At 35.9% G+C, this 21,664-nt stretch overlaps 1 protein-coding gene across 2 annotated transcripts in view; it reads right to left on the bottom strand.

The window, feature by feature from the left end:
- The window catches only part of DPP4 (dipeptidyl peptidase 4), a 39,556-nt gene that overhangs the window by 15,218 nt on the left and 2,674 nt on the right, over positions 1-21,664 (bottom strand). For both annotated transcript variants that reach the window (XR_014317723.1, XM_082762959.1), the window contains exons 3-18: positions 16,235-16,324; positions 15,586-15,680; positions 15,393-15,467; positions 13,907-13,959; positions 13,735-13,807; positions 12,445-12,565; positions 11,861-12,021; positions 9,816-9,916; positions 6,271-6,406; positions 6,078-6,122; positions 3,244-3,348; positions 3,073-3,140; positions 2,839-2,892; positions 2,234-2,358; positions 1,128-1,175; positions 526-624 (exon numbers count right to left, since the gene is read on the bottom strand). Coding sequence is in view for 1 of the 2 variants with exons in the window: in XM_082762959.1 (XP_082619085.1) it covers positions 526-624; positions 1,128-1,175; positions 2,234-2,358; positions 2,839-2,892; positions 3,073-3,140; positions 3,244-3,348; positions 6,078-6,122; positions 6,271-6,406; positions 9,816-9,916; positions 11,861-12,021; positions 12,445-12,565; positions 13,735-13,807; positions 13,907-13,959; positions 15,393-15,467; positions 15,586-15,680; positions 16,235-16,324 (1,449 nt within the window). In the remaining variant the exon portion in view is untranslated. The remainder of the gene's footprint in view (positions 1-525; positions 625-1,127; positions 1,176-2,233; positions 2,359-2,838; positions 2,893-3,072; positions 3,141-3,243; positions 3,349-6,077; positions 6,123-6,270; positions 6,407-9,815; positions 9,917-11,860; positions 12,022-12,444; positions 12,566-13,734; positions 13,808-13,906; positions 13,960-15,392; positions 15,468-15,585; positions 15,681-16,234; positions 16,325-21,664) is intronic.

Raw genomic sequence — 21,664 nt, 5'->3', positions numbered from 1 at the left:
TCTTGAAGTGTAGCCTAAATAGTTTTGTAAGCTTTCTCCTACGTTGCATGTTCATTTTTCAATAATAACTGTATTTCTTCTCCACTGTCCCCACCTGCTGTAACCAAACAAATATTTGCGCCCATAAATTAAGGCTCACTTGAATACATAACTTAATTTAACATGCTTTTTAACTTTGTGCCCTCCCCCCTGACCCCCCCCCGGAAAAAAAAAAAAAAAAAAAAAAAAAAAAGTTGGTGGTAAAGACTGCTATTTTTCAGGTAACTGTCATTGAAGAAAGGGGAGTTAAGCTGCATCATGAAAATTTCCAAGATACTATGCTATGGGAAAAAAAAAAAGGAAAAAAAAGCATATTTTAAATCAGGATGTTTGGGGATTTAAAAATAAAAGAAGTCTTGTCTTAAGTATGGAGTAACTGCAAAAATATTTGTTAAACCCATCTTTTCAGTCGTGCTTTCTAGCAGAGGAGCTTGAAACACTTGGAGCAATGGGGAGAAAAAAGTAAAATGTGTTTTTTGAACTTACTGTATCCACCTACAGTAATGGAATCAGTTTTTTTTGAAGGCATCTGAATATCTTTCAGTGAATTGTCCAGTTCAGTGTTATTTTCCAAGTACCTGAGGACTAAACGACAGACTTAATAAGAGTCAAAGAACAAACATTTTATTTTCAAATACATTACGCTCTTATTATGAACCACTTTAAAATTCAAATTGAAAAGATGGCAACCTACTTTGCAGTCTCAGTTTACTGCAGTTTTTGTTTTTCTTCTCATAATTCAATGTTTACAGTATAGTTTTTCTTCAGTAATTTATCAGAGTTTCTGCATTTTCCGTCTAACTGCAGTTTCACAAAAAATGAACAATTATGCAGTAAATAAGACATGTACCAGTTACTGTTTTCTAGCACAATGTAAAATAATGTTAAATAATGTACAAATAAATGCATGCTGAGCTATATAGTTTATCCTTTTGGTCAACTATAGTAGAGAAAGAAAGGGTAAATTTCATTTCAGACAAAACTGAGATGTTTTAATTATTATACTAAGCAATGAGAATAAAATCAAAATAAATTTCTAGTGCAAGTTCCTGGTTTAACACAAATCATAATTTAAGACAATCTCACACCTTGGTCATCACTGCTTCTGTGCAGAGTAGACATGGGCAGGCCAGGACCTGTTAACAAAACACAAAACCTTAATGTTAGCACGCTGTCTCAAAATAAAACTCTCAAAGTAATTGTGAGTCGGGGAATCACAAAGGCTCAGGATGCATTTCCATCCAATCTGCAGAGACTGCATTTTCAGTTATTGGGGCCCAAACTCAAACCACAGCATCACATAAAATACCCAAACAATTTTGTAGGCAAACCATGTGATAGTGAGGTACTGAGGTACATATTTTTCAAGAGGAAATTTTAAGGAAGATTTTATTTTTCCCCACCGTCCGATTAATTTATCCCTTTTACCTAGTACAAACACATTGGGACTGCAGTCCCAGTGCATAACATATGTTTATACTCACTGGATTCTTTGAACAGTGCTACCTATCTTAATTTTGTTCCCACAGATAACTTCACCCAGCCTGTTGCTTGCTTTGCCCTCACATTTCCTCCCATTTGCTTCTACCAGCAGAGCTCTCCATGCACAGCACATTCCCTCAGATTGCACAACTGTGTGCAGTGCTCTATAGGAACAGCCTGCAAAAAAAGAAGCAAATCTTCCTGCAGAGCATTACCAATAATTTTCAGTCTGCAAATGCCTCGCTGGCAGAGAAATTTCCATCTATTATCTGGCCCTGAAGTAAGGCTTTACTTCCCTTTGTCACAAAACAATTGTGATAAAGGAAATTTAATCTGAAGGATAGGCTGTTTTTGCTCATTCAACATGCTCTGTAGTAGATGCAGTTCACTATCATTTTTAGAACATTGTACATGGCACCTATTATAAGGGCAGCTCCTGAGGAGATTCAGGCTTGCACAAAGGACAGGAATGTTTTGTCACCCATTTCAGGTCTATTAATGGATCGGACTATCATTTTTTAACCTTGTAATTGTTATTAAGGTGCTTTTAAGCCTAGGAGGGAGTATGTTTTTCTGCTGCCACTGCATCTATCCAATGATATCAACACACATAATTGTTACACAGCGTGTATCAAGATCTTGAAAAAGTGAACTTCCCCACCCAACTAAACAGCAAGTCATTTTTATGTCAATTAATTCTGGATGTACTCACCATGACAATTTAACTGATAATACTGTGCATCATTGCTGAAGGACACAGAATAATACTGGCATCTTTCTTGATTCAGATCACAGCTAACACATTTAGTAGGATTTGGACTGCTTTTCAAGAGCACTCTACAAAGTAGATGAGCTTCATTTCAGAGATAAAATACTTCTTTTTAAACTGTGCTCAACACAAATATATGTTTTTAAATAAGATGACAATGAAATTTGATACAATTCAAAAGCAATGCCCTTATTGACATAAATAACAGATAAAGCTGTCTTTAATTTTTTGTTTTTAGTTGATACTGGAATTATCATAGCAAAAGTAAAAGCATGAGAGGTTTTCTTTAGGGGCAGGTTGCTTAAGGATTGTTGCTTTTCACAATTTTCCTTTATCAACTAAATTTACAGAAAAATACTACATTTTTCATTTATTTATTTATTTATTTATTTATTTTTACAGTTCATACTTCTATATTGATTTTAATTAAATATCATATATAGAATCCCACATTAGACTGTGAACATCCCAATCTTTTACTTCATAATACTTTTTCTTAAAATTTTCACTAACAAGTTTTTACTCATACTGTAGAACATATTTCTTACTTATAAAGATTTCTTCCTCCTGGAGCCCCACCATTTTCATTACTAATGTAGTACCTAGAAGAGCAAAACATTGGTTTTGGTAAAGTATTTAAAACACATTGCAATATTTAAAGGATTATCTCACATGTTTAGATAATATTTTTACTAAATTAAATAGCACCTTCTTGTTCTCCCTCCTACTTCATTGTTACAAGACCTCCTGATAAGAACTCATATATTACTTACAATACTTACAAAAAGTTATTGGTTACAGCTGCTATGCTGATCACTTCCCATTTTCCTGTAGTAATAGGTAGTGGAGCCTGGACAGGGAAAGAAAGGCAAGATAAAAACTAGAACATGAAGATCCTTGATCACCAGCAGAAACACCAGTCAGAAGTGGCAGTCCTACAACTTCTAACTTACCTCTGAGCCATTTATGTAATGGATATGCTTGTATCCTTCTGCATTGCTGAATACTCTGTAGAAAGTAGTATTGTCGGGTGCAAAGTAAGGGACAGATGGCTGAAACTTGAACACCAGAGAGATGTCTATTAAAGCAAACAACAAAACTCCAAAACCAAAATGATAAATTTAGGTTTTGATATCTCTAAACAGAAGTTTCAATACTTAAAACAATATTTCATTGAGATATTTTGCCTGCTGACTTAGTAGGTAGAACCCACAGCTAATATCCTGACAGTAAAAAACACTTAAAATATTTCCTAGCACCTTAGAGGCAGAATTTCCCAAGTATTAATCCTCTGGTAATGATGGATGCCCTTCCTTCTCTTGAACTACAGCTGTTCCTAGTTTCCTAAAATGAAGGAAACAATACACGCTTCTACCTTTAAAGTCATTGCTTTATTCTGTCCAACATGAAGCTGTGACCTGTAGCAATGTAAACACTGCAACACTGCGAGCACATTTTCTTTGAATTTCCATTTTAAAACACACATTTGTGAACACATCTCTGAACTTTGAAGTGTTTTTTTTTGTTTTTTGTTTTTTTTTTTGTAAGCTTGACAATGAAAAAGTTCCCCTCTTTTTCAAAGAAAACAAGATGCTTTTCAAGAGGATCTAGGAAGTAGGTGAATACAAAACACCAGAGGAGCCAAACTGGAATGATATGTTCATGAAGGAGCTATCCAATTATCAATTTGGAGGGATGAAAATGAATTAATTCTTTCTACTGACTGTATTTTGGATATGCTCCACATAGTAAAGAGAAAAGCAGGAATGAAACTGAGTCAAGTGAAATAAAAGCTATTTCTGTGATATGTGTCCAAAACATCTAAACATTAATTAGCCAATAGAGTCATCACAATCTCTCTGAGATGTTATACCCATTTTTGAAATGAAAAGTGAAACAGAAAGGTAGTCACTTGCCTCCAGTCACTCTGTAAGCAATGACAAAACTTGAGACACCCTCACAGACATTCTCCAGATAGTTTCACCTTCTTTCCTAGCAATATTTTTGCACAAAACACCCTGACAAATACTTCGCTAATTTCTCTCCTACCACGGTCTTGCTTTTTCACAGGGTGACTTTCCTTCAAGTCAACTAGCAAGCTCTTACTTAGCTCATGAACTGGAAGCCTTACTGCAGTAACACAGGCTGTGAAAGTTCTGAGCGTTCTTAAATTAAGTAAAATTTCATCTCTATTTTATAAAAAAACATAATACTTGTTATATAAAGAAAGAGAGAAGTACATTTTCATGCATGTATATATAAATTTGTACATAAAACATATGAAACGTATATAAATACATGTGTACATACACACGCATACATATATGTTATATATTTTAAAACATGCCTTATCAATCAAGTGTCATTTTATCATCTGTAAGTAGAAAGAATAGTAAAGCCATAAAGATATCTTCCTTATCCACTCTTCGATCCTCCCTACTTTCCACTCCCTTCTCAAATCCAAGAACCATACAGTGAGATTATCTTTTCCTTCCAACAGCTCCTAAGATGTGGGCTGTCTCTTTAAAAGAAAGAAAAAACCAACAACCTAGTTTAATGGCACAGACTCGCATTTTGCCCTCTCATTTTGCACAACTGTTTACAAAGTCTGCAGCTTGATCATCACATTGTCTAATTGTGAAGCCTTTGCTGCAGAGAAGCAAAATGTGTCAGCGCTAAGGCCTTCCTTTCCATATCAAATTTGACAGCAGGTGGGTTGATCTCTCATCTTCATACTGCGGATGATTTCATCCCTGCTGTTGCCTCCCTCTTTGCATTTCTTTAAACTTTCATTTTTGACTTCAAAAGTGAATTAGTGACTAAAGCATAATCAGTGTGTGGAAAATGCGGGAGTGGAAAGTGTACTCTGTGTTCTCATCAAAAACTCTAAAACTCATTTCTCCCTCCAAGTCTGAACTTTTGCATCTCTGCTTCACTTCCCCCAGATCTTCTGTGTAGTTCATTAGGTGCCTACTCTCTACCATGTACAAAAGGATTGAGAGGCAGCTTCGAAAACATCATCCAGACAGTAGCAATTGCTTTGGCAGAAGTGTATGAAAATCTTAATCTGGTCAGCTGTATGCGTCTTGTCCCCAGTTCTCTCCAATGGATATTTGGGGTTGAGGAAAAATATAAATAAATGTACAAGCAAACAAAACAAAAGAATAACAAAAATGAAAACAAACACAAGGAGAACCTGGAACTGCTTGTTCCTGAACAAACCAGGGAGAACCTGAAACACTAAAATTGATTCTTGTCCTCTAAACCTCTCCTCCAATTCAATTTGAAGGTTATGGGATACATTTCTTAATGTTTTATCCCCTAGATCATTCTGGAGGTGGCAGAAAAACTGGATAGTAGCCAAAACAGCATAGCTAGCAACTCCCCCATTATAAATGGAATTCTGAATCGTGGCTCCTGTATTCTCCTAACTACCACTACTGAAGTAATAGGTCAGAATTAAAAAAGTGTCTGGAAGGAGCACTCTGCTTTTTGACAAACTGAACATGATGCACAGGTCACGGAGGATGTTACAGCTTGAGCCCACAGCGCACTGTCAGCCCAGACTAGGGAGTTCTGAAAGCCATACCCACAACATTTTAAAAATGGGAGTGGGGATGTGTTATGACGCTGTTTAAGACCATTTTTTCCTATGTAGGTAAAATGAAATGAGTGAATGGATCAGACCTGCACACAAGAACATTGCAACTGGTAAGAAGCTCATAAGAAAATTTCTTAATTATCAGTGTTATTTAACATGTTGCAGTTTTAGAAATTGAACACTCACTCTGCCAATCCAGCCAGTTGTACTTTCTTCCGTACGTTGTTTTTCCTAAGAAAGATAAAACAAACAATCCCACAACATTTATGTTTATTTTATAGCAGCCTATGTTTCTACAAAGATAAATATACAGAGATACTCTACTCCTATCTAGTCTCATTTATCAAACATTGTGACTCTCCCACCTCAGTTTTCTCACCTGTGGACATGTCCAATTTCTAGTAGTATTTTCAAAGTCACAGACTGTGAGGACTGAAAAATTCTGAATTCTTCTGAGCCACTGCAAACAGATCCTTTCATCTGTCACCCATGTTACAACGCTCAAATAATGATCCCTAAAAACAGCAGTAGCATTAAATATTTAAAATCCTATCTGTAATAATATATTATACAATAACATTCAGTAATTCAGTAAATGAAACTCGTCTGGTTATTTTCATTTCAATGTATTCTTCCAAGGATAAACACTGATGCAAACCTAATTGTGGCATTTTTGTTGTTGTCAATTGTTTTTGTTGTTAGCAGATGCATTGGTTATTATTATTCATACAAAAAATGCAAAAGAATTATAGTTTGTACATACACACTTCCAGGAAGACTGCAATTAAATCCTAGCAGCCAGATCACTATTCTCTGGTGCATGAAATAACAGCTACTCCAGACAGTCCATACATGGACTTAATTCAATGTACTGTGTGTATCTAAAGGAAATTCTTCTTAATATTAAGTTGTATGGGCCTTGTATCTTGGAATTTTAATCTTTGCTGCATTAACTTGATTGCTGCTAAGCACTTGAAGCAATACACATCTTAATTCAATTTAGTACTTGCTTCCATTAGTTAGAATTGGAAGGAGAGATTACACCAACAACAGATATTACTATTTGAATATTTTGCTTTCATCTTTAGAATACCAAATAATTGACATGAACTACTGGACTATCCAAAAAACAATAATAAAAAAATCATGGATCATTCTCTTGAATATTCTTGCATATTATTTTTTAAAAAATACCACATAAAATTTAGTGATTTGTTTACCATTACGATCTGTTAGATGTACTCTTCTTTTCTTATTTTAGATCTCTCCTATCTCCTAGAAGCCTTATGAACTAAAATAAAATAAACCTCCCCTCCAAGGCAAGTATGCATTTTCAACTAGAATTTGCACATTTGACTTAGTTCCAAGTTCATGTTCCCTTTTTCCCAAAGTTAGTTAACAAAAATGCGTGGGAAGTTTTGTGAGAGCGAATATCTTCATGATCATAAAATGGGGGAAAGAGAGAAGAGGGAAAGAAAAAAAAAAAGGAAGTGGAAAAAAATGTGGAAAAGACTACAATTACCATGGATGGATTAAAAATATATGCCAACCAGTTACCAACCACTTTTAGGTTTATTTCTAGATTGCAGCTTCAAAATCATGTTTGAAAAAAAGTCTACTTTTGCATTTATATTTGACTGGTAAGTTTATAGGACATTTAACATGGCTGCTGTCAGTGGCTTCGATGAGAGCAACAGACCAGTAATCACAGAATTTCTAGGTTGGAAGAGACCTCAAGATCATTGAGTCCAACCTCTGACCTAACACTAACAGTCCCCACTAAACCATATCCCTAAGCGTCCATATCATCTAAACGTCTTTTAAAGACTTAAATGTTGCAAAAGATCTCTGCAGGAGCTTGTTTGGAAAACAATCAGTAGTTTCTCTTAATTTGTAAAAGGGGAAGTAGCTGCACGGTTTTTGTTGCTTCAGAGTTAGGTAAGTTAACATTTATAGATACTAGTAATCGTTTAAAAATAATTAAAAAAAAAAAAAAGTAGGTTTAGATTAGATATTAGGAAAAACTCTACTCAGAGGGTGGTGAGGCATTGGCATGGCACGTGTTGCCCAGAGTAGCTGAGGATGCCCCATCCCTGGAAGTGTTTAAGGCCAGGTTGGATGGAGCTTTGAGCAACCTGGTCTAGTGGAAGGTGTCCCTCCCCATGGCAGGGGGTTTAGAATTGTATGAAAATGTATATTGTATGGAAATGTATATAGGGTCCCTTCCAACCCAAACTATTCTATAATACTAGAAATCATCCATCAAATAGGATGAACAGGAAAGGAAAAGAAAGGAAAAGAAAGGAAAAGAAAGGAAAAGAAAGGAAAAGAAAGGAAAAGAAAGGAAAAGAAAGGAAAAGAAAGGAAAAGAAAGGAAAAGAAAGGAAAAGAAAGGAAAAGAAAGGAAAAGAAAGGAAAAGAAAGGAAAAGAAAGGAAAAGAAAGGAAAAGAAAGGAAAAGAAAGGAAAAGAAAGGAAAAGAAAGGAAAAGAAAGGAAAAGAAAGGAAAAGAAAGGAAAAGAAAGGAAAAGAAAGGAAAAGAAAGGAAAAGAAAGGAAAAGAAAGGAAAAGAAAGGAAAAGACAGAAGGAGAGAAATGCTTGTAAGTATAATAAATATTTGTTTATTACAGAGATTAGGAATGCACCTTCAGTTTTCAACAACCCATGAAATACAAATTTTCAATTACATTGAAGAATACATTATAGCAGTTTTACATAGCCCTTCCTCATTTGCTGCTTAGAAAAGATATTCCTGCAATCACCACCCAGAATTCTTTACTCTGATTACTTCTTATTTTTAGGGCAAATCATTTCAGACAAGCAGCATTCATTGCCTTCATCCTCATGTTGACCAACAAGAACCCCCTGTACCCATGATGCCAAGTGGTATTTAAATGCTGCATGGGTTTCATGCTGGACATTCACACAAAAAGTAACAAGTTTCATCTACCGTCCTAAAGCAGCAAAACAAAGCCATTCCAGATTCTGGAAGCTTTCCTTGTCAAAAAATAAAATATCCTAATAAGGGTACAGAACAACATTCATAGAAACTTGTGTATTTCAGTTAGCACAGAGATGTTATACTGGTGAGGACTGATATGAAATACCATCGATATTCCAATTATAACTTTTTGGTCATCTAGTACAAAATGAAGCTTCATGCACTACCTAACAGGCCTGTTCCCCCCTCCCCCGCAAAGTTTATCAATATACCCTGTGATTGCTTCCACACCAAACATCTTCGTAAGTGCAAACCTCTAAAAATCACTACAATGCTGTTAAAAAGAGAAAATAAAAACCAAGATCTAGGATACCAATTCCCATATGCATGCATTTTAAATCAATTTAGCTGCTCTTTACAAAATACATTTATATCATGTTGTGCATTTCCAGTGGCATTTTGAGAAATACAATTTTCCATTTACTTTGAGAGGTGCTGGTTTTCACCATGTTTCCAAAGAAAACAAACATTTTAAGTATAAATCAGAAGACAACCATGATACCTTGCCTCAGCAAGAAGTCTGCTTCCAATGAAATCAAATCTTCACTTTCCATTAAGTTTTTTTTTTTTTCTCCCCTCTTTCCAGTGAATTGGAATACATACATTATAATTTGATTATACCAAAACTTGCTCACATTAAAGTTGTACTGTGAAATGACTTCACCATAGTTAGACTCCACTGAGTGTGATGAGCCAAGAACTTGTCACATTCTGAATATAACATACATGGAATATGCCATCTATATATAATCACTAGAAGGATAATCTGTGTGCAGATTTTCTCTGGTAAATCTTGTTGCTACCAGAGCCTCATGACTGGGTCAAATGACAATATAAACTGAAGTAAGGTAGGGTAGTCACACATAAAAGCTCCTCCTCTTTCACCAAAGGAAACATGCAAACATTCAACCAAAATTTCTTACCCTGATCTTATTTCTTCAGGTGGAGAAATTTCAGCAGAGTCAAAACCAGGAACCAGGGTATTCACAATGAAGAACTGCACTGTTGGATTTTTAGCTCCTGCCTAAAAATAAAATATTTCGTTGTATTTTCAAAAACAGAATATTCCTGACAAAAAAAAAAAAAATGTTTGAAACTATAGACAAAAGAAATTACTATAGACAGTCAGGTAGAATCAACTAACTTGAAACACATGAAAAGATGAATTTCCAAATGCAGTTTTTAAGGTAAATATATAATTTACCTTTATTTAAAAAATTAAAGTGCTAGCTGTGTGATTCTAGATAAGGAAGACTACTACATTTAGAAACATTCATAATTACACAGGACTTGCTGTACCCACAGTAATATTTGACCATGTCTCGTCTCACATGCCACACAATATCTAGCAGTGAATTAGATGCTATGTTAACAGACAGAAAAGTGATTCTTCATGGAGACTGATACCTTACGTTAACTGATTATATAATAGCCACCTATACCATAATCAAAGCTGTGGCTGCAGCATGTACCCCACTATTTTTAATGTAGTGCTAATAGGTTCTAACAGCAATGTAACTGTGTCACTAAGGGCTTCTTCTCTAGAAATGCAAGTTAGCTAGCGAAGTCCTCATGGTAACAGTTAACTACCTGTAGTTGACCTACGTCCAGAAGTCAGCAATACTTCAAACAGTAAGGGCTTGCAATAAAAGGTGCTACTTAATTTGGCAGTTCATTCCACACCTGCTACACCTACATCTCTTCACAGGCGGCATGCTCAGGGCAGAATCCCTGTGGTTATCAGTAAGCCCAGCTGCTTGCTGTGACCACCAATGACTCCATGTGGAGGAGGCTCCAAGGAGACAGGCAAAGGCAACATGATCATGAAGGCTGGGGAAGGCTAGGGAGAGACCTAACACAGTTGCTACAGAGAAAGCTGAATTCAACACAAAGGGGATTGGAGGGTCATTTTTACTCCAGATAAACATCTGAATCAGCTGAGTGCATCAGCTGCCTATATCAGCTGTTTTGCCCATTAATCAAGAGTGCAACTATCCTCCTGAGCTGGCCAGACCAGCACAGCGGGAGATACATAGCTATCTTTCCCCATCACAGAATAGAAAAAATGTGGTGAGCAGAAAATGCTGAACAAAGAGATGGGCTTGAGCTGGTTTCAACCCATGTGTTCCTTCCTGGCAACTGGGGATGCCCAGCATTATAGCAGTGCACTTACTTATTATAAATACCAGTAATAAGAACCCTATTTGTGTTGTGAACCCTATTTGTGTTGAGAGTGCAGTGCAACTGTTGTACTCAAAGTGAAGTTTGTAATTACATTATGTCTTAAGTGTATTGCTGCATCTCTCTGCTAAATCAAAATACCATGGAACATCAAATAACTTCAATAGGTAAGTGTTGTACTAAACATTAAGCACTCCATGTGTGGAATGTCTGAAAGAACCCATCTGCAGCATATTGGACTCTGACACTCACACCATTTAGGTCAGTAACAACTGTGCCATGAGCAATGAGCACAGTCACGTGCAGTGAAGAAGCAGCTGCATGCACAAAAGTTTTCACTCACAGCAAGAATTCAAAGAGTTTTAGATATGGGCAAAGAAATTCTGTAAGCAAATTCTTCCCCTTCGTCCCAACATACGAAGCATACAAGAACTGAAAAAAAACAGCATTGATTGAAGATCTCATTCTCAATACCATGCACAACACGAATATAACATGGAACTGCCAAATGCTTTTACCTAAGATCTTTCATTATCTCAACACCTACTTGCCACCTCTCAAAATTTTTGTGGTGAAACAACAAACCATTATTAATATTATTATTATTTGCTTTCCCCTGGAGATAATAAATACTTTAATATTGCCAGATGCTGTTGACTTCAGAAAGAGTAATCACAGCAAGCTGTTGAGGAGAGACAGACAATATTTTCATTAGCAGAAACTGATTAAATGAGACTACTCCCTTAATGAAACTGTTGAACAACTGTGTTAAATAAATAACACAGACCTTGGGATATGGAATTCGAATAGTCTTTGGATACTGCAAGGTGTCTTCAGAATAAAAGGAATACTCTATAACAGGAACTTCTGTATCATTAAATCTTGCATATGCCACAAAATTGCCATTTGGAGACCACCACAGAGCAGAATGTGTGCCAAACATTTCCTCTGAAAGAGATGCAAATGCATTTAAATTACAATTGAAAAGTTGGTTCTTATATCTGAAGAATTGTTCTCATTAGTTTTTAATGGGATTTTTTTTTTTTTAATTGAAGTACCAAAGCACGGAATGCTTGTTGGAGTTCTGAAACGAGAAAAAAATCAGTGCTCATAATCTATTACATGAAGCTCATTCACACACTACAATTTTTAGTGACCTGCTGCAAGTTAAGCTAACTCCTTTCTGTTCTTAGATACGCTAAAGAGATATAAAGCTCAGGTAAGGACACATGGTTCTGTGAAAATGCAGACTTGCATTATTTTGAACTTTTCAATGATAAGAAATGAGATATAGCAGTTATAATAAAATAGGTATAGCAAAACCAAGTTTTTGTATTCATATGCAAAGTAAATTGTGCTTGATGTAGTTACCTTCATAAACCCAATCTGGTATTCCATTGAAAATTTTATTTTCTTCTCCATCGCTAGTGATTTGCACAGGTGCTGCTGTTGGTGAAGCTTTTATATAAATATTATTATTCCAAACATATGCCTGCAAAACATCATTGTGATAATGATTTCTGTTACAGTTAATCTGCTCCCCACCTTTGCCACATTTAATGGGCTATTTACATTTACTTCAGATGGCAAAAACTGTCTTTTGAATTTGCATTTGGCCAAACATCACTGATACTTAACAAACATTAATTACTAAAACAAAGCAAGTATAGCAACCTGACTTTATGCCAAAATGGAAACAAACAAACAAACCACACAAAAGACAAACAACCCCACACCAAACCCCCCCCAAAAAAGCAAACTATCTTGTTTAAGTGGCACTATTATAGTGTCAAGAAAGCCTTCATTTTAATTTCCTTTTGAGATACAAGCTTATTTCAGTAATTTGTTGTTTGTCTTTACTTATTTGTCCCTCCATCAAAAGAGTATTTTGGTAAAATATTGATGAGAGTCTCAGAATCACTAATAGATCTCCAAAGATGGTCTATTTCTGAGTAACACTCAGAACTCCTTTATATTTTTGGCATCTGCCTCCCTTTCCAATCCATTTTTCCCTAACAACTGAACAACAGTGTTTTATTCTAGAGTTTCCCTCTGAGATGCAGAAAGCTCTTTTCAACAACCTTTGCTGCTGTGACTGGGCTCCATAATCCCTATACTACAAGCAATAAGAATGCATAAACACCTCATGACTGCTCTTTAGGTCAGATCCAACATCCACATAGGGAATGCACAAGCCTTAGAAACACAGTGACTATCAAAACTACTATGGATTGGGGTGGAGATTAAACAGAAAAGGACTGTGAGATAGAGTACATTTTGATCCTCTAATCCCTGTTACATTCATCCATCAAATAAGGTTTCATTGTTTTAATTAGCAGATAAAAGTCAAAATGATGAGTAAGTAGACAGCCATAATGCTTCTGTCTTTGAAAGGGGTTAGCTACTGTCTGCCACTATAAAAAACACTAAGTTCCTATGGGCCACTACCAGTTTCAGGAATGCCTTTTCATCGAAGAACAAAACACACAGAGGGATATTTGAATATTTCCAGCAACTGTAGCCAGTCAATTTGGAATCTAGTTCAGCTACTTCATCTAGGAGTAGGTAAATCCAAAAATCCCAAGGGCACAGTTGATGTGAGCTTCTATGTCATGGATAGAAAAATAAATGACTGTGTAAGTTTCACTTATCCTTACTGACCAGTTTGTGACCAACAGGAGACCAGGAAATATATTGTGTATTATTGTGCAGTAGTGTTTCATCTAAGATGGAACTGGAAAAAAACAGAAACAAAACAAATAGCACAAATCAGTAAAATTTCACTTCATTGAAAAATACTGTTAAAATTATATCTCATGGAAAAATTACTAACCTTGTATTGAAATCATAGATGTAATATGAAGCTGTGTAGGAATGCCTCCACAACTGCAAAAGAATTAATTTAATATTAAGAAAACAAAAATGTCACCAGGACACAAATCTCTTACAGCTTGAATTATCACTGAAATCTGCCTCACATTTCTGCTTAAGACAGATATAACACAATGAAACTACAAGAGTAGTAAGTCTCCATAAGGCTTAAGAAAAGACTAAAGAATCACTGGTCCTCTGGGGTCATCACTTCAAGTACTATGATAGAGGTCACTGACTGATTAAGTGCAGAAATACAGAGGCCAGATATGCTGAAGATTTTCAGAAATTCTTGTAACTATATGGCAGACTATCAAGGCTATCCACAGTTAATCCCTCTCCTTCTGCCTTACTGGCACAATTGTCTTCTGCCTGCTTTTACAATAATACCGAATTATTTAACTTAACATCCTGTTGTTTAGTAGTCCTCACAAGTTCCAGCAGTATTTCTGTAGCAGTTCCTGGGTTCCTATTTCCATTCATATTGTCACAGAAATAAACCCTCTCTCTCAGAAACCTTCTTCTTGAAGTCTGTATCACTGGGGGCACTTACAGAGACAGATGATGATGATGATAATGCAGACACATTTAAATGTACTCACTATGAGGAGCCGAAGAGGTTTGATTTAGCCCACGGTGTTGACATGCTACAATAATGCTACCTTCTATGATAGTTCTTCAAGATTTGTAAGAAGATATAAAACAATATCTTAGTACTACACAACCAGATGGCTATTACATAAGAAGTGTCCACATCCTCATGATTCATTTTGTTACTCTCTTTTCTTGCAATAAATATTAATAACAACATAACTTTCAATCCTACTACTACATAAAGGTTAAATGACGGTTTCAGCATTAAAGTAAAATTAACTCTTATGATTGCAACAAATAAAATATAATAGAACAACAAATCATGAGTGGAGGGGATGTCTAGGGTAGCTGGAAAAGTATAAGACTTTTGCGACCTGCTGTTACATTGCTGTCAATGTAACAAGTATACACATATATAGTAGCCTGTCACCTCTCTGCTTCTCCTTTACCCACACAACTCCTTGGACACTCACACCTGTCTTCCATTCTAGTTTATCTCCCCAGATTAACCCTCCAGCTTCACTCTCCGTATATCTTTCCATCCACTAACTTTTTATCTGGCTTTACTCACACAGTCATTTCTCTTCTGCCAAGCTAACAGGTCTTTGATACCCTTCTCTTCTAGTTTCCAAGCCTGATGCCTCTAGCCAGTCACTATCAATCTCCTCCTCCTCTTGTCTGTTTAGACTTCAGTGTTCCCCTACAGACATCCATCTTATTCATCTAAACTCATGCATTTCCCACACACTCTTTCAGCCTCCACAACCCCTACTTCCAAGACCATCTTCTTGCTCAGTTGTTCCCAAACCTTCACTTCCCAGTTTCATTCTCAGAGAATTATAGTCTATTTGTACCTTTGTATAGCTGTACTGCAGAAGAGCAAACCTTTGGTCAGGGGACAATATAACTGTGGTTGCTTTGTACTTGTCCTGTCAACAAAGTGCAAAGAGAACACATTAAGCACTGAGTCCAGAGAAAAGTGTAGAATAAAATATTAAATTTAATACCTTCCCCAAGTCTGCATATGTTAAATGTAAGTCAACATACTAATGTTGTATTTGACAAGATTACGGAAGATGTTCCAGTAGCAGCATCGAAAAGTTGGATGTCCCCATTAGCTGTTTTGTGAAGATACTGATTTCCTGTAAGAACAAGAGAGATACCAATAAACAAGAAGGAAAACGTTTATCAGTCATTTATCTTTTTTGTTTTTGTTACACAGGAAATAAAATTTAATAATCTGGTCAAAATTTTCTTTCCACCTTTTGTAATGAAAGGATGCTTATAGCACAATAACGTTCACAAAACTGGGCTGACAGCCTCAACTTTTTGGCACTTCTTTCCCTTGGGTTACGAGGCATATGCAGCAGGAAAAGAGCCATGTATGTCCCTGTTTCCTGATAGCCTGCACAGGAAGCTGACACTTCACAGTATAACACACTTATATGAATATACTTATACACAGAAGTAAATATGAGTAAATATGTTTTTTTAGCAATACAAGAAAATAGTTCAACATGAACACTATCTGGTATTTAAGGAAAAGAAATCACAACTCTTTGAGCTATTCATCATTCTGTAAAAGTACCATTAAATAACTGAACATTTTTTCAGGATATAGTAGTAATTTCTGAGTATTATGTGTTTATGGTAGTATATTTTATTCAGATTCATGCTATGTATAGAAATAAATTACCTGAAATCCACTGCAAATCATGTGTTTTGTACTGATAGTCACTGTTCAGGTAATTCTCTAGAGTGTATGTTTTTCGTGAATCAGTACTTTCTGAAAGAAGAGAGATAGAAGAGAGATTTTGATATTATTACAAATTGTTCCACCTCAGCTTCCTAACCTGACTATTAAAACAAGTGTCTTTTGTTATTGATGTGTTTTAGCTGATCAGGTGTGAAGCACCAGCACTGAGAAGGCAATAAAGCTTTACTGCAAGATAAATTAATCAATTGTAAACTAAAGGAATATTGATGAGATCACTGAATAAACACAAAAATTATGAATGCCTGTTCTCTGTTGGTATTTTATTTTAGGATACACTAGAGCTGTTATCCTTGTATTTAATAAAAATACCTTTTTGACAGTGAAAAAATAAACAAAAAATGCTTATCCTTCTTATCTCAGGAAATATATACATGTACTCCTCAAAAATTGAAAAGAAGTGATCTTAGTGCCTTTCCCCTCGATGCTCACACATTGGAACTTAGCTGCAGAACCCAGACTGCTAATACTTGCATCAGACATTGATTGTGGGGTTGGTTGTGTACAGCAAAGATGTACATGCTCATCAAAGAGTGGTGGACAGGCATGGCTATCCAGTTGAATATGTGGCATCCATGGAAATAGATGTACAGCTCTTGAATGATATATTAAAATTAAGTGGTTGCTGTACTTTATTACATAAGACTTGCTGTTTCTGGTCCCAGATTCTTCCATAGTGAATCACCTATCACGAAACTTAAATTTGAGAAATATCTCAACTGAAAAATCATTCAAATTGTCAATTACCATCTGATTAAAGAAAAAAAAAAAACAAAACACACTAATGCATACTGCTAAGTTTATAATGAAATAGCTGGTTAATATTTATTCCTGTGTTTTTCATCAAGGTATCTAAGTATTTTAATGATTGTTGTGACATCACTATTTTGACTGCAAAATTAAAGCTAAGTAACTGGATTACTTTGAAAAGACTAGTGAAACTGAATGCAGTTAAGTATCTGAGATTGGTCATCAGCTCCAGTGTGCCACTGTCATTTTCTATATTTATTTTTTACTGGCTGTAGTGCAAAAGCTACTTACTCAAAGTCTAAAAGGTTCGAATAACACATTATATATACATATATTTTTTGAAATTCCTGCTTCCCCCCCCACTCTATTATTATTATTAATTAAAAAACACAACACACTGCTGTCATACAAATCTACTCAGTAAAGAAGGGAAGCACTCATTATTTCAACTTGCACTATCATTCCATTTTTTGTTGTTGTTACTATCAGCGCAAATCAAAAGATCCAGGATAAAATCAGTTGATAAAAACACTCCAGTACAGGTGTTCTGACTAATCAGTCAGGGTAAGAACCTGCCCCCATCAATTTTGAGATTTCCAGTATTTTAGCTACTTTTCAACAGACAGCCTCTTCTTTCAATATGCTGAAGAAGAAAAAAGAATACAAGTCCTTGGGGGGCGGTGGGAACAAAAAATACTTCAACGATTGCTGCAGGGTATCTTTCTGTAGGTTGAATAAATATGACATATGGAACATGACGGGAAGACATTTATATTAGCTATTATGGTTTTATTTTTATTTCCAAACAATAAGCATATTACCTATATACAGCACAGACTGCACAGCTATTGCTGCAGTAAAAGTCAAGAGCCTTAACAAAGCTTTTAGATTAAGATTGCTCATCAAAGGTTAAAAAAGAAATGCTTGCTCAGTTCCATGTGAAATTTGCTTGTTCTAAAAATCACCAGTCTAGATTTCCTGCTCATGATGTTTCCATGAGAATATTAATTTCTCAGGTTAATTATTCTATATTAACTGAATATTTAATTTGATGGATTATGAACAAGTGTGTATTTGAAATTCATGCACAGTTGTCTAGTTGGGAATATCACTTCTCTCCTTCCTAATTGAGTAAGTGTCATTTTCAATTAGAAGGGCTTCAGAAAGCAACAAAATTCTCTCTTGGAAAAGGAGGAGCAATTTAAGACAGGTGGCTGATGAACAGGTTTAGGGATTTTTCCAAACTGCTGAATGTTTTTCTCCCCCGGTGACATACATATTTTGCTGAGGTCTCATTACTAAAAATCAGGCCACAATTAAGATTTGTTGGCTGTGTACAAAATTAAAATTTCATTTTCTGTCAACACCTTCCACATAGTAACTGAATATGAAAACATACGCCAAGCTGTAAGGGTATAGTCAAAAAGTTCTACTTGGAGTATTTTCTTAATTTGCAAGATAGACCACTACCAGTATATTCTTACTTATCCGCATTATGCCACTGACTATATATTGCATTCTGCTGCATTTTGGTTCTTTTAGTTTAGACTCTATTTGAAAAAAAAAAAAAAAAAGGTGTCAAATAGGCTTATTTTGACAAAATGAAGTACCTGTTGACATTCAAAAACTTATTAGTGGCAATTAAAGATTAGATACAGGTCAATATATGTTCATATTTTAGCAAAATGGCTTCTTTCACTGCAGTTCTTCAGAGAGTCTGTGAAAGCTGAATTTTCTTGCTATTTTGCTTTCTTGTCTAACTCATACAGAGGTTATTTTCCGCATTCCAAGCAACTAGCTCTTTATATCTGCCCTATTCTCCCCCTCTTGCACCTCCCCCCCCCCCCCCCCCCCAAGAACACATACATATTTACCACTGTTATAACAATATACTGGAAATAGTTACCTCATAATACCTGTCACAACAGCAAAAACTTAAGGTTTATGTTTTATTTTTGAAACCATTTCATTTTTTCTCACTAGAAAGATTGAGTTGGTTTCTGTAGGTGTAAGGGGTTAGGAAAGGAGTTAAGGAAATACAGTTAACTATTGTATGAAGTTTGTGGTGCAACACAGCACAATACCCAAAAATTACTTTTGGTGAATGTATTGTTTATTCCCCCACGTCAAGACACATTTTTAAAATTTCTATATACCATGCAATAGAGCAAGAAATCATGTAACCAGCTAAAAATAGAGATAAAGCTATAGAAGTAATAACACCGGAAACTTTACTCACATTCAGTACAACCAAGAAAGACTTGAAGAACCACAAGGGAAAGACGAGTACAAGCACGACAGCAATAGTGAGAAAGAAAGGGATAGAGAAATGATACAAAACAGAGAAGGTGAGAAAGTATCAGCATTTTTACATGACAGCAGAACAAAGGCTAGAACAATCTGAAATCTAAGAATGTAGTTTAGAAGCAGTGTGAGAGATGCAAGAAGAGAAACCTGATGCAGGATGCCCAAGAGAAAACCAACCAGTCAACGCAGTGACACCAACCTAGGGCAGTTCCCTAGGTATCACTGAGGCTGCGGAGATTGTCCCAGAGAGGGATAATCAATAGCTCTGGTATCCCTCCCGGATTTGCCCCATCTCATGCAAACTAAGGAAATAAAAATAGCAGAAGTGTTCCATAGATAGCAACTAACTGCTGGTAAATTTGTTTATATGCATTACTCAACTCTCAAATTAGGGTAGATAAGAGAGTTAAATGACAGCTAGAGAAGTCAAGGTCGTATAGCAGGAAAACATGTCTACCTTCCTTCAAAGGACAGAAAAATTTCAGATGAAATTGAGCAAGCAATTGTGTCTCTCTCAAAACAACATTCAGACTAAGAGGATCCTGTAATACTATGCAAGGTGTATGAATAAATGGGGAAAAGGGAACAGTTACCACAATCAGATTCAAAATAAGAGACTGTTTGGTCAGACAAATCTACAGTATGTTCACAACAGACTGGCTTATTAACCTACTGTATCTCCCTAACAACTTTGGAGAGAATTTCAGTCATGATTTTGACTAAAGTCATTTAAAGCTACGTTACTGGAAATCTGCTCACTGTTTATATAATGCTTCCCTAAAAACACACAAACTCAAGATTCTTGTCTAAACCTTATTTTTTGAATCTAGACTGAAAAAAATTCCACTTCAAAGATCGATTTCTAACCCACAGGTTAAAATTCATTTACACATTGTCCAGCTTTCTCCCTGAACACCTTTAAAACGAAGGCCTTTCACAAATCATGGTAATACAAGACTCCTTATTCCCAAGAAAACTGGGACAGATCACAGCTACCAGATTAATTCAACTTGTGGCACAGGTCTTCAAATATGAATCGTGTATCAGCCAGACATCTCTGTATTTTTAAACATCTTTTTCAGTTGCAAGTAGGGTGTTGACATAGGCAATAGATACTCCTCCACACCATCCAGTCACAAATCTGCTTAGCATAGGACAAATTGCAGATAGGATAAACAGGGTAAGACTGTTGATATGTGACCATCCCCAAAAGAACAATAAGAGCTATTTGGAGGCTTCAATTTCCTCTTCTTCTCAGTTATACATTAAACTAGCTGTGAGGAAGATCTGCAACCTCATCTCTCTCGAGTCCTTGAACCGAGAAGCTGTCTCAGCAGTCCCAACATTTTTCAAATCCAGGATGACAGGAAGAACTCATTGGACTTTTGCTGCCAGTAATCCTTATCTCTATTTATATTTTTTTCCAGGCACTAGTAAAAACTAGCTCACTAGTCAGATTTCAAATTCATGAAGTTTCTCCTCTCACACACCTCAAAGTCATTAACTTTCCCAGAACCCGTTACACTTTTTCAACCTCTTCTAGGCACATTTCCTCTCAACAAAGCACAGCAGCCCATGCACAGTATCACCTATCACAGTGATAAACCTTCTCATTTAGTCAATATCTCACTCCCAGAGTTAGATGTCTGGGTAAAATAAACTGATTTGTGACCAGACAGTTGTACAGGTCTGCATACTATTTGTGTTGTTGGTAACTTTCTTGTGGCAGCAGAATGATACTAGATATGACACTGTCTCCTTTCTACTCAGCATCCTCTCACTCCTGGCTTTTCCTGAGCAGCTGGCCACCAGAACCACTTCTAGAGAAGATGTAATGGCGTATGGCCACTGGATATTTTGAACTGCCTTTTGTATAAAAAGTTAGAGTAAGAAAAAACAGAAGTGTAAGTAAATATAGAAATGAGTCACGAGCAGACAGGCCACGTGTTTTAAGAAAATATTCATGCCTTAAGGGTAACCAGTTGCTACAGTAGTCACCTCTTGAAGAGCTCCTCAAGGCATAACAACACCTTCATCAACAGACTTCAAATATGACTGACTCCTGGAGCTACTTCGAGATTAAACTGTTTGATGCAAGCAGTCCTATATTTTATTAAATATAAAAATAAGGTGGCAAAACAAGACCCTCAAGATAAATACTGAAGGGCTGCTGTTCCCTAATCAAAATTAGGGAACATTTTTGCAAATATAAGTATGAAGTACTTATATTATTAGCCCATGCTAAATGGCTTCAAGAGAAGAAACAAAAGTAACACGTTTCATTTCACAAGCCTA

This window comes from Aythya marila (genome assembly GCF_965140915.1).
Source record: "Aythya marila genome assembly, chromosome: 6".
In the NCBI taxonomy this organism is placed as follows: Eukaryota; Metazoa; Chordata; class Aves; order Anseriformes; family Anatidae; genus Aythya; species Aythya marila.
Note: the sequence above shows the minus strand (reverse complement) of the source record. Positions and strands in the feature narration are given on the sequence as shown.